The sequence below is a fragment of the Musa acuminata genome, chromosome BXJ2-2 (genome assembly GCF_036884655.1).
Source record: "Musa acuminata AAA Group cultivar baxijiao chromosome BXJ2-2, Cavendish_Baxijiao_AAA, whole genome shotgun sequence".
NCBI classification, from domain to species: domain Eukaryota; kingdom Viridiplantae; phylum Streptophyta; class Magnoliopsida; order Zingiberales; family Musaceae; genus Musa; species Musa acuminata.
In genome coordinates, this window is record NC_088339.1 from 20,521,240 (window position 1) to 20,534,671 (window position 13,432).

The following is a 13,432-nucleotide window of genomic DNA, read 5'->3' on the forward strand; positions in this document are numbered from 1 at the left end:
GTGGAAAGCTAGAAGATTTTTGGCAAATTTTTATGAGTTGATATGTTTTTGTTGTATAAGTACACTTTGCATTTAATGTAATGTTGAGGGTAAATCTGAACTTATGGGTTTTGTAAAAGTTTAAAAGACCTCTCATGTTTAGGATTTTAGAATGTTAAGTTTGATTTGTATAATGATATGAATTTATGGTGAATGTTGGTTTTGTAATTATATAGATTCTCACACTTGAGAATTTATAATGTGGTTATTATTTTTGTGAGTTGGCTTCGGATTTTATGAATCATATGTGGTGTATGATTATAAACTGCATAGGTTTTATGGATTGTTAGATGTTTGAATGTTTTTAGTATTCTCGAATATTAGTTTGGATCCTCGATTGGATTGTTGATGAAAATTTAATATTATCGATTTAAGACAGGGTCACACCTCTTGAATATGATAATTCAGGAGGTGTGATAGAGTTGGACAAGGAGCGAGATGATTCAGTAATTGATCCCATCGACCTCCAATTCTACAACAAGATTCAGTGCCGATGTTAGAGTGAGTCGAAGCTACAGAGAACCAAGAGGATTCTCTACTTGATGAGGCGGGAGATTCTCAACATCCTTCTTATTTTATTACTGAGGTAATAGAAGAAGCGGAAGCACATCCGTAGTAGGAGGAAAATCCCCCTCAGTCAAAACATGGTGAAAGGAGCCAGACAACAACGAGTCAAATTACTTTAGGAACTATAGACATCTAATCGTTACAGTTGTCCACCCAGCGTACAAAGGCAAAGGCAGAAGGAAAAGCAGTAGCATCAGCTACATTATTAGAAAGAATCGAGTTGGGTGATAAGACACCTTCACGATCACATTTAGTAACTCGCTTAGTCCAGAGAGATGACAGAGATGTAGATAGCAGTGCCTCGACCAATGATGGCGGCGACACTACAGAGTCGTTGGTCCCTTCTACATAATTTAGGGGTAGTGCATGGACCGAGGATTAGTATTTTACACATGCCACTCAAGATTCAGATCATGGAGCTCAACGAGGTACTAGTCAAGTTTATGCACGGAAGAGAAAGGGGGAGCCAGTGAATGATTTTCAGCAGATGCGATAAAGCCTACATGACGTAAACATAAAACGAAGCTCATTGTATTCACAGTTGTCGTATTATGAAGAATCCTATGGTTAACAACAATATGGTGATAGTTGATCATACTTCTTCAAGCAACAGTATGTTATAAAGTAGCAGATTAGTAGTGAAAGTAGAAGTTCTGATATTCACCAACACATGCCTCAGGAGCCGCCTTGGACACATATGATTCACAACGATCAACCTACGACCATCATCACATTGATGCACCACTGACATATGGTATATTAATATACTATATCGTATAATCAATTTTAGGATTAGGTTCAACAAATATATTATATTAATATACACATACATAGTATCGAAAACCCTGATCCACCACCCATGGAGTCCCGTCGTTCGTTTTGATGGTAAATTCAATTATATCTATACATGTGATTACTTAATTCATTTGAATCTTAAAGTTTAAGCTATATATAAAATAATTTAAGAATTCAAATAATTTTTTTTAAGATAATTCAATATTAACAAAGAACGATCCGAAACAGATCGAAATTGGGAACCTTGTACAAGGCTACTCGTCAAAACCCGAAAAAGATATGTGGCACTACCCTAACCTAATTTACATTAGTTTTGTTAAAATTATACTAAACGTATATTTATTTCTAACTTAAAAACCTTATCCTAATTTTTTTTCTTCTATTTTTCAGGTATTTTTGAAGTGTTTTATGTCTATTTTAGGCGTATTGCTCGGAAAGGTTCATAATTTCGTATTGTACCGGTATTTTAAGCTTTGCTCGGTATGGTATAGTATAGGCATACTGAGCGGTACGTTAGGGTGTACCGCTCAATATATATACATATACATATATATATATATATATATATATATATATATATATATATATATATATATATATATATATATATATATATATATATATATATATATATATACATACATATATATATATATATATATATATATATATATATATATATACATATATATATATATATATATATGTATATATATATACATATATATATATATATGTATATATATATACATATATATATATATATATATATGTATATATATATATATATATATATATATATGTATGTATATATATATATATATATATATATATATATATATATGTATGTATATATATATATATATATATATGTATGTATATGTATATATATATATATATGTATGTATATGTATATATATATATATGTATGTATATGTATATATATATATATATGTATGTATATATATATATATAAATATATATATATATATATATATGTATATGTATACATACATATATATATATGTATACATATATATATATATGTATGTATACATATATTTACATATATATATATATATGTATATATATGTATGTATACATATACATATATATATATATAAAGAGGTGTATGTTGCCTCGGCGACGTTACTTCCTTTTCTTCTCTTCGTTGTGTCAAACGAGGAGAAAATCGGTCTTCTCCTCATCTACAATGTTCGACGAAGGTATTAAAGGCCATAGACGCCTCCAACCTTTGGTGAAGAACGCGACGAAGGCCGTAAGTGTCTCCAGCCTTCGGCGAAGAATATAGTGAAGAAGAAGTCGAACCACCGCCTCTCCATTACCTTCTGGATCGGGATCGTCGAGGAAGGATAGCGCCGGATTAGAAAGAGTCGAGGTTCTCCCGATTCTCCCTCTTCTTCGAGCGCCTTCGCCCTTTCTCCTAGGACGCTTTTTCTTCTCTCGTCACAGCCAGGCTGATGCCTCTTGGTAGCGGGCGATCTGCATACCAATCTGCTGGTAGACTTGTACGGATGATATTATTCGAAATTTAAATCCTTATTGCTTGATACATCCTGACGTATCATCTTTATGCTTCAGTATGTTAGTACGGTATTAAATTATGAAGCTTACAAAAAGGTATTCTGATATGTATCCAAGAAGAATCATACATTTTCTTTATCGAAAACATAATAAAATAATTCGAAGTAAGGTTTCATATTTCAATTCGGTGCTGATACCAATCAGTGGCTGGCTTAGTATGGTACCAATACAGGTCAATATACCGACACTTGGTATGGGCTGATCCTGGCTGCTACAGCAAAGGGGAGAGAGAAGAGGATAAGTTGAGAGAGAGAGAGAGAGAGAGAGAGAGAGAGAGAGAGAGGATACATGAACCTGAAAAATAAGTGTGTATGCAGTCCAGGGTAATTGTCTTTTTGTACAAGATGATGCATAATATGGCAAGGGCGAACATGCAACATATGAATCATGTCGCTTGTCCTATTGTTATGGCATGTGATGGTTATGAAAATATCAAGAGTATATATACTTGCCCCCATACTTGATGGTCCGTGGCAGGCCCCTGATATATCTGACTTCATACTCTCAGGGAACAAGCACCAATTATTAATAGATTGATGTAAGATTCTTGTAGCTGGCAAGTTTCATTCAACCATCCCTATACTAAGGTGTCAGGACTTCAGAGGCAACCCTGAGATGCCAACTTAATATGCTTTTATCAGAAAAGAATTTCCTCATCCTGCATCGCAAATTTTGAAGGTTTTGTTTTTCAGATTTTTTTTATTATAAATGAATATTTTTGATATGTTGTAGATAGTCTTATGATTGTTTCTTTTCTTGTTTGTAATATTTCTATGAGGCATATATTGCATTTCCACTCATGCATTTATAATCTTTTTTTTCTCACTAATTTCTTAGGTGCTCTGCATCTCAATCTTAAGGACTGGAATCATAGAAAGCAATTACTGTGTCCTATATGGTAACCAGATGTCTCAGAATTCATGGCATTCCATTATTTGGTCTTACATGATGCTCGTATCTAGATACTTCAAGGGTTTTGTTTGCAACAATTTCTATTTGTTTACATAGTCTGAATTTTAATTTATCTTCTGTAATCATTTTAACAGGTTTTTTATTGATGATTGCTGTATTTTGGTAGGTGAATAACGCCATGTAAATCGTAGTTACTTTGATGCTCAAATCAATTGTCTGACTGCAACTAAGCAAACAAATTACCATAAAATCATGCGCTGTTAATCTCTTGGTTTTATGCATTGCATCAGTGACCTCTTTTATTCTGCTAAATAGTTTTTGACAACAAATAGTTCCTAAGAATAAAACTTGCCTGTCTGCATCATGCTTTTTAAGCTCATAATTTCAGTCACTTCAACAACAGGAACTTTTATAATTATTCTCTGATTATCCTGCTATTGTATTTAGGTTGGTTTATTGATGGCATATATTGTGCAGTTTATTCTGAGATCACTACAGGATTTTGTATTGTGGATTCTGAAACCTATGATTTGCCTTAAAGTAGCCACTTTGTGCATAGTCAGTTCTTGTAAACCATATATATACAGGTTAAATGCTAGAAGCAAATTGGTTAATTATTATACTGATCTAGCCTCACATTATCTTTTTCTCAGGATTTACAGTAAAAGACATGGTAGATGATCTCACCACTTTTGTCTACTAAGTCACAGATTGGCATAGTCACCAAGCTCTTAGCTCTGTCATCTATGATAACCACAATAATCAGATGTTACTATCATTAAGTTTGGCTCTCTGACTTTTTATGCTTCCTATGTGTTTTGCTGCATTTTTAATTGATGTTAACCTCTGAAGCATGGAAAGCCGATTCCTTACATTCATCTCATGTTATGAAGGATCTGTCTTGTCATTAGTTCATAATACTGTTCTTGTGATGTTGGATGCTTGACAGACTATATACATTGGGTGTCTTTTCATTGACATTAAAAGGTTGGTTGACACAAGTATGTCATCCTTTGTTTCAGGAACATGAATAGCCTAAAAAATTCTGAAGTAAATATTACACTAAAACATTCATCTTTGTCTATTGCTTTCAGTTTGTTTCAGTCTTTAAATCAAGTCAAGAAGGGTAGCCACAGTTTTTGATAGTATAGTTAATTTACATGGTTAATGCCATCATCTTCAAGACAGGTAATAATTTAAGCTTTCGATGCCGCTGGTGTGAAGACAACATAAGCTTGTGGTTTCAATTCCTATATTAGCTGTTGGTGAGCACTCCTCTTCAATCATATGAACAGTCTTCATCCATGTGTTAGTCTTTATTGCCTCATTGCGCATGATCATTATTTTGAGCTGTTTGAAGCCATCAATTCTACTCATTATGATTGGTTGGTCCTATATATGAAATGCCATACTCTGACAATTCCCTTACTATTTAAAATGATGGAGACAACATTTTATTTGGTTCCTTAGAGACATGATTTAATCTGTGTTTTTGTTTGACCAGCTCTTTCTTTGTGGATCTTTTAAGTGCTTGGACGTCTGCCATAAAGGTTTGTGATTTGTCAATTTGACTTCTAGGTTGTCTTAGTCGTGACAGGTGATGCCACTGACATATCTTAGGGCCTACAAGCACCAATAATACTGGACGATTTAGCAATAAAAAGTGATGCTTAGGCTTCACCACACCTATTTGGTGGCAATCAGATTAGGTCCATGCATAGATTAAAAGTTTGAGAACTTAATAATATGTCAATGGATAATTCTGGACTTTTAGTTTTACTAAATGAGCAGAATCACACCCTAAAAACACTGGCCAGTTTGAAATAAGGTGATGATCATCATGTCACTTTGTTGATTTCTTTGTCTCTGTAGCAACTTCATTCACCAGCATTTTGCAGGATTATACCTCAATTTGATTTCTATCACACACTGCTCCTCATCTTAATTGTTGAATTGTGGCCATTGTTCTTTCTAAAGAAAGTAGCACTTGAATGATGCATGCATCTATGACAGACACCATTTTCATTTAAAAAACTGAGTGAAACTTGGATCTCTTAGATGGTTTGTGGGGGCACAAAAGTGGCACTGTCAATCCAACAACAAGTGTTATATATAATTAGTAAAACTATTCAATGCAAATCCCCTATGTTTTCTTGTGATCCTTTTTCTAAATTTTTGAATAATGTTTATTGAGTCGGTTTGATTCAATTAGAATCAAGTAGATATTTATTTAATATTTATTTATTATTAGAGTTCTAAGTCCTGATGAACTCTGGGTGGAACTCTATAAATAGGGATGTAACTGTTTCTTTTCGATAATCTATGAAAAATATTATTCTGTCTTTTGACAAACCCTAGGAGGCTGATCCCCTCAAAGCGTCGACCCCTCGAAGCGATCAAGGAGGGCTGATCCCCTCGAAGCGATCAAGGAGGCCGATCCCCCTCGAAATGATCATCCCTTTTCTCCTCTTTCTTATACGATAAGACGTTAGGGTCTTATTATCAGAGTCACGATAAGACTTTAAGGTCTTATCAATTGGTATCAAGGCGACAATAAGACTTTAAAGTCTTATCATTTCGTATAAGAGCAGCGATAAGACTTTTACAATCTTTTCATCTTCCTTTTTCTTACCAAGGTCAATTGCCATCATATGTTGGGACCCTTGCACATCCCATCATTCATGAAGGAAATCCTACAGCACTCCGGTCTCCATGCCATTTGAAGAACCAACAGTAGGATAGCCTGTGGATTACTAGTATGAAACAAAGGTAAGAAAATCCAACTCATAAGAATGTTATTCCTGCTTGATAGGAAGAAGGGGGCGACAGGGGTAAAGATGGGGCCATTTCAATGAGAATGATCCAAAGTAAACTTTGAGGCATGTCTGTCATTCTTGAGCACTTGCGTATTATTAGGACAATGTGCTTTGGTACGGAAGGAGACAAAATCCAAGAAATTGGGGAATTAGGTATCATCTTTCCTTTTCTATTAATGCCGATGGACATGACAGCTCTTGAGGACTAAGGCACTCCCAAAACTAAATTGCTGATGTACAGATATGAGCGTGCACATGCTCAATTTCTTGTAGGGAAACTGTGTCAAGAATAAAGGTCGTATATGCAGATGATAATTCTTCGACCATAATTTTGCTAGTAACCAAAAGAGGGAGAAGAGAAAGAAATTGTTTAGTTCTGCTATATTGAAAAGTGAAAAAGGTACAAAGATTCTACACCACATTGCTCTTCTTCTTTTCCTGCAAATCTTCCAGTCTTTGGAAGCTGGTATTCTTAATCATGCATCAGTTGCTATCCCAGTTGCTTTCATATTTTCAGAGAAACACTTTGGTGACCTCATTTCATGATCTTAGGACTCATCCATTGAGAGTAAAAGCTCCTTTTGGCAGTACTCCCTACTAATTGATGGACTACTTGTAGAAACAATGTGGACCACCTTCTAATGTTGGCTTATTCACCCTTCAAGACAAAGAGATAAGGTCTGGGGCTCACAGCCTTGTGTAGTGATCATAGTAGGACAACATTATCTTCGCTACATTGGTCTTCCTTGATACCCAAGCAGGACATGCCGATATGCTACTTCACTGTCCCTTAGCTGTAACCAAATTGATGTTTCACTAGTATCCTCATAGACTACCACCATCATCACCCCTTGCACGATTAAATTGATGTTTCACAGATATTCCATGGATGGCTGTAGTGATAAGGTCTGTGATTCACAATGTTTTCTATTTAGGAAATGTTTTCTTATTCTCTTGATACACTTGCACTCACCAGGAAACATCGGCAAAGGCAAGGTCAGCTTCATTGGATCACAAGTATGGAATATTTGCTGCAAACAAGTGCAAGTATAAAATGAAGATACTCTTAGTTTGATGCTTAATGATGGATACAATGTATGGAATATTTGCTGCTATAGGGGTTCACAGATTGACATTATTTTAGTGCTAGTCAAAGCTACCACATATTTTTCTCTTTTGTCAAAACATTGATCTCATCTTTGTTATTGGCAAAGCCAACCTTGACTTGACTAAACAAGCAAACCAAATCTATATTGAACTATTGTGCCCAGGAATTACTTTATATTTGCTTGTGTACTTCTCTTCAAAGATCTGTGACTAACAACTATTATACTACAGTTGATGTTGGTGATTCACTAAACTTGAGTGGTAGAAGAAGCATCATGTACTGTTGCTGTCAATGGACTCTGCGTCAAATGTGCCTCCTTGTTCGATGAAGAACACGAATCCTCGGGCATATCATTGGAACTGTATTTTTCATCTGTTGTGCCTCTGATGGATCATCAACTGCAACATTGAAACAATGGTGTTTTGTTTGGCCTCTATTCATTAGCAGTGAAAATTGGATGAGATGTCTGTGATCATTCATCAACTGCTGAGAAACTGTTTAAGATGAGAACACATCGTCAATTCAAGCAATGCATGGCACCTTACAACCAGTCTCGAAATATCATTACATCATCTTTGCACAGGAACTTTTACTAGAATACAGTATGGATTTTGTGTGGTTCATGACAGCTAATTAAAAAACCTCATAAATCAACAGATGATTTTGATCATCATGTATCAGTTGCTTGAAAATTTTGTACGTCAACAAATTTATTGTAAGGTTTGCATGGTCAAAGACAGATGAAGGCCCACCCCCCCCCTACCTAAGGTAAGCTGGACACAGCAAGGACATGAATGCTGAATGATTAAAGAAGAAGCTGCTCCTCTAATGGAGGGGTCCCAAATCAATACAAGAGATGGTCAGAATCTGTGAACAAGATAAATATGATCTTCCACATTCTTTGTTTAATCCCCAATTACCAACCATCACATGAACCCAATCATGCCACCAAACACATCTTAATCATTGATGACAAGATGAATCAACCATCCTCTCTACCACTCCCATTGATCTTTAATTGAATTTGACCTCCATTTATCATTAATTGTTTTAGTTGAACTTCCAAGCATATTGATTTATATCAACGAACTCACCAAAGAATTTGCTTTATTTACTAGGATTTGTTGAACATTCAAATCAAATTATCTATGAACTTGAAAAGCTGCACAAGATACCTGCAAATTATCCATCTCAAGACAAGCAAAATGTTTCCATTGCTATGTAGTGTCAAATTCGATCATTAGGCCGATACGTCCAATCTGATTTGATGTAGCTTATTTTCGTTATCATCGAATGTAAAAATATTTTCGATATGAGTTTTTTTTTCGATATAGACAACCCGAGGATGATGTGGAGTCCCTATAAAATTAATCATGCTCCTCTGATGCTCAAATTAGATTCAGACCGACTTTGAGCATATATATATTTATTTATGAAAGATTTACTTTTTGATTATTGATATATTTCCATTAAAATTTGATGCTAAGGTGGCAGATGAGTTGGCTGATTCGGAAGATACTGTAGTCCATTAGAATATAACATTTGCCATATCTAACACAAACAAAAAGTTATCATCAGAACTCATTTATCCTAAACTTTGTGAGTCGTTGTAAGACTCCATTGTATGACAAATCAAGCAGTAGAAGATTGAGATAATCACAGAGATGTAATGACAGAACAATCTCTCTCTCTCTCTCTAAACGTAAGTACGTATGTGAGTTTTAACAGTGAGGTTCTTTGCATGGGTCTTCCATGAAAGGGATGAGCAACCATGGACTCCTCGTTTAGCTACAGCATGTCAAGGTTTGTGGTTGTTTTCTGTGTCAGGATATGATGATGGAAGACAGGAGGCAAAGCTCTGACGAGACTACTTTGATCCACTCCGACTACATCTTCTTCTTCGGCCAATGCCTGCTTTCACTTTTACTGGCCCAGCTCTGAAGTCATGCAGATCTCATCTGCCCATGGAAGCAGCTGTTTGACTGTGACCTCCCCTTCCTTTAAGAACACCCCTCGCTGCATCATTCCTCTTCCCACTCGCTTCCGCATTGAGGCTTCAGGCTGACATGGGGAGGCACTCTTCCTGCTACAAGCCGAAGCTGCGCAAGGGCTTGTGGTCTCCGGAGGAGGATGAGAAGCTGCTGAATCATATCACCAGATTCGGCCATGGATGCTGGAGCTCCGTGCCTAAGTTAGCAGGTAACTAGTCATTCCCTGTTGCTTCAGAATTAATGGCTCCTCGACAGGAAGATGAAGCAACCAGTTGCAGGTCTGCAAAGGTGCGGCAAGAGCTGCAGGTTGAGGTGGATAAACTACCTGCGGCCCGATCTCAAGAGGGGCACCTTCTCGCAGCAGGAGGAGGACCTCATCGTCGACCTCCATGCTGTCTTGGGCAACAGGTACCGGCCCTCCGTGGCGGTTCTGCTGATCTCTGTGTCCTGTCCTCAGGAGCTAATACGCTGTGACCTCTCTTGCCTTCAGGTGGTCGCAGATCGCGTCGCAGTTGCCGGGGAGGACGGACAACGAGATCAAGAACTTCTGGAACTCCTCCCTGAAGAAAAAGCTGCAGCAGAGCGGCGTCGATCCCAGCACCCACATGCCGCTCGACCAGGCCGACAAGGCCTCGGGATCGAGCGAGTCGAAGCTCTTCATCTCCGACGGCAGCCACACTGGCTCCTTCCGGCATTCCCCTTACAGCTCCAACTGTGGTGGCGAGGAGAAAGCGTCGGATGGGCCTCTCTGGTTCGAGCAGAACTGTAGGCTGCTCAATGTGATCCCCGAACTGAGCTCATTGCAGCTGAAGCCCATGCTCCATCTGCCACACGACACTTTGCTGACACCTTCGCAGTTCTTGGAGGCTGGCAACCCGAGCAACAGCAGTGCGAGCAGCGTCAACGGCAGCATCGGGGTCGAGTTGCAGAGCAGCACCTTGCCATGGCCAGAGCTGTTGCCACACAATCTTGAAGAAGAGCCAGGGGATCTGAAATGGTCCGAGTACCTCAACGGCGCCGCCATTACATCGGCGGAGATCCGGTGCTCGTATGGAGTCGGCAAAGGAGGAGAGGAGTTGGATCCCTGGCACCAGGATCAGCAGCTGCTGCATCCTTCTCTGATGCATGGCAAGAACTTTCAGATCCAGTAAACGATGACTACAGCCTTTGAACACTTGTCAAGATCGAAAACTCGACGGGAAAAGCTTCCTCATGGAGCCTGTGATGCAGTGAATTCAAAGCCAAAAGAGAAGAAAACTGAGTTCTGGATTCGGAGGAAGAAGTGTTCTTCCAATACTTAGCTTCTTCTCATGTATACAGGAACTCATGATACAGTCGCTAGCTGTGTTGTCTGTGAACAATTCGCCAGAGTTAATCTGTTTTCTCGCATCAATTCAATTGTCATTCTATCGTGTAAAGAATAAAGAATTCTGTAGCGATCTGAAGTCCCCCTCAGATTTCTTTTTGCTGATGATATCATAAAATCCTGAGAGACAAAAATATTAGCTTTTTGGCAGTCAACATTCAAATCTGCAAAGACAACTGCACATCACTGTTCTTGTTCGATCACATGATAACTACTCAAATCACCTCAGCTTCAGTTTGCAGTACAAGCAACTTTGATCAGATTCTGAAGCTATGGAACTAAGTTAATTGCTGCAATGGAATCGACTGAAGTTTGTGCATGAAGACTCATAATGAACATGCTGATCATTGCTTGCATAAAATAAGAGAATTCATGACCAAATAGATGGTGAATGGAGCCTTCTTGTTGAGAAGTATCTCCTTCTCACTTCCAAGTTCTTGTCCTTGGCTTTGTTTTCCTCCTATGAAACAAGATGCCACCACATGCTGATGCTTGCCATGAAAGAGTTCATAGATGGTGGATGAAGACATTTTGGCATCAACCTTATCACACATAATTATATAATATCTTAAATGATGTAACTTAATGATCGATTGTAAAGATGATTTGAGCTTTCAAAAGAATGAGCTTTCAAGGAACATGAAAATTGATAGAAATTTTAGCCTTCATGACAGATCATTGTCAAAAAGGTTCATCACATTATACCTTGGATGTCCACAACACTTGAGACAGAGACTATGGACCCTTTTATAATCGAGAAGTAATTAAAAATATATATTTTTAAAATAGAAGATGAGTGAGTATAATTAACCAGAGACAAAATCATGGACTATAACATGAACGAACCAATCATTTAACTCAATAAGAAAGAGTACATCTGTGGTGGGTTGCAATACCTTCGAACAAAGTATGGAGCACATCATAAGCTGGTCTTCTTGAGCTGGTCTTCTTGTTTGTTTGACGCAAACAAAGGCATGTGAACTCCATTATTAGATTTTCTAACACAATCTCACACCTGTAATATTGATGTCTGCGAGGAGATTCAACACCTGAGACCAGCCATGGCTTCGGTCTCTCACAGTGGCGCTCATGTCTTCGAGACGCGTTGTTGGAGTAAAGGAGACTGTCATCATAAATTAGCTTCGTAAAGCTGATGTCCATTCACCACTGTAAGTGTTCATCTCCTGTTTTTGACTTACTACTGTAATAACCAGATTTTATTCCCTATTTTTCTAAATTGAAATTTTCTACAAGTTAATATATTTCCTTGCATGAGTAACCTGAAATCAATACCTACGAGAGAGTTAGGAATCAAATAATAAATTTTTTTAATTAATTAATAATTCAAATTATCAAAAGTTATTACCTTTCTTTAAAGGGAGTATAGCATACATACACACTCTCTCTCTCTCTCTCTCTCTCTCTCTCTCTCTCTCTCTCTCTAATCAAGAGACTTCAAGCTCTCTTCATATTGTATTGATGTGGATTTTCCATCTCTCCTTAATATTTTAATTATTGTTTTTGAAATATTTAATTTATGATTTTGTCTGCTCATGAATTTGATAATATGGTGTACAATTTATAGTATTAAATTTTTGTTACTTATCCATGATTTCTTTTTTTTTTGGTTGCTAGCACATATTTTTTGATATAAATTTCATGACATTCATGTCATTTATATTTAAAAATATTTAATTATTGTTTAGAATTTCTATAACCTATGTTTGCAATTGCATGACTTGAATTTCTATGTTTAAACATTTTAATATTTCTAAAATATTAAATTGACGTGGACCAGAACCTGAGACTCAATTGCCTCGCTCAACTCATTGGCCAAACAGCTCCATGCAGTCCAACTAGCTTATGTTTTAAAATGTTCTAATTTTGTGTTTTAGATCTTATCTTTTGATATTTATATCTGTTCTAATAGATAATTTAACATTTAAAAGATATTATTAATTACTGAATAAAAATATGTTAATTCTTACGTTTGCTCTCAATATATGGATAGCTTGAAAGATCGTTATATTCTGTATTCCACTGTAAAAAGGTTTCTTCTTGCTTTATTTTATGGGTGGTTTCTTTAAAAAAATATTTTTTTTTTCTTTTTCTCTGGAAAGCATCCGATATTTTTATTTTTCTTATATGTTGTCTAATTATATATAAGTATTTTCCTTTCCTGCTTGTCTCTTTCGCTCTACCAACATCGCTCGCCTGCTCATCGCCTTTGGCT

The 13,432-nt window shown here is 36.7% G+C and overlaps 1 protein-coding gene and 1 long non-coding RNA gene across 2 annotated transcripts; both read left to right on the forward strand.

Moving 5' to 3' along the window:
* Positions 1–3,502: 3,502 nt before the first annotated feature.
* Positions 3,503–8,374, forward strand: LOC135604921 (uncharacterized). Its single transcript, XR_010484268.1, has 3 exons — positions 3,503–3,684; positions 4,572–5,183; positions 8,073–8,374. It is a non-coding gene; the product is annotated as an uncharacterized LOC135604921 (long non-coding RNA).
* Positions 8,375–9,686: 1,312 nt separating this feature from the next.
* LOC135605279 (transcription factor MYB61-like) lies at positions 9,687–11,226 on the forward strand. The gene is made up of 3 exons (XM_065095178.1): positions 9,687–10,041; positions 10,112–10,241; positions 10,324–11,226. Exons 1-3 carry the CDS (start codon positions 9,909–9,911, stop codon positions 10,982–10,984), a joined length of 924 nt encoding a protein of 307 aa, XP_064951250.1. The 5' UTR covers positions 9,687–9,908; the 3' UTR covers positions 10,985–11,226.
* The last annotated feature ends 2,206 nt before the right edge of the window (positions 11,227–13,432 follow it).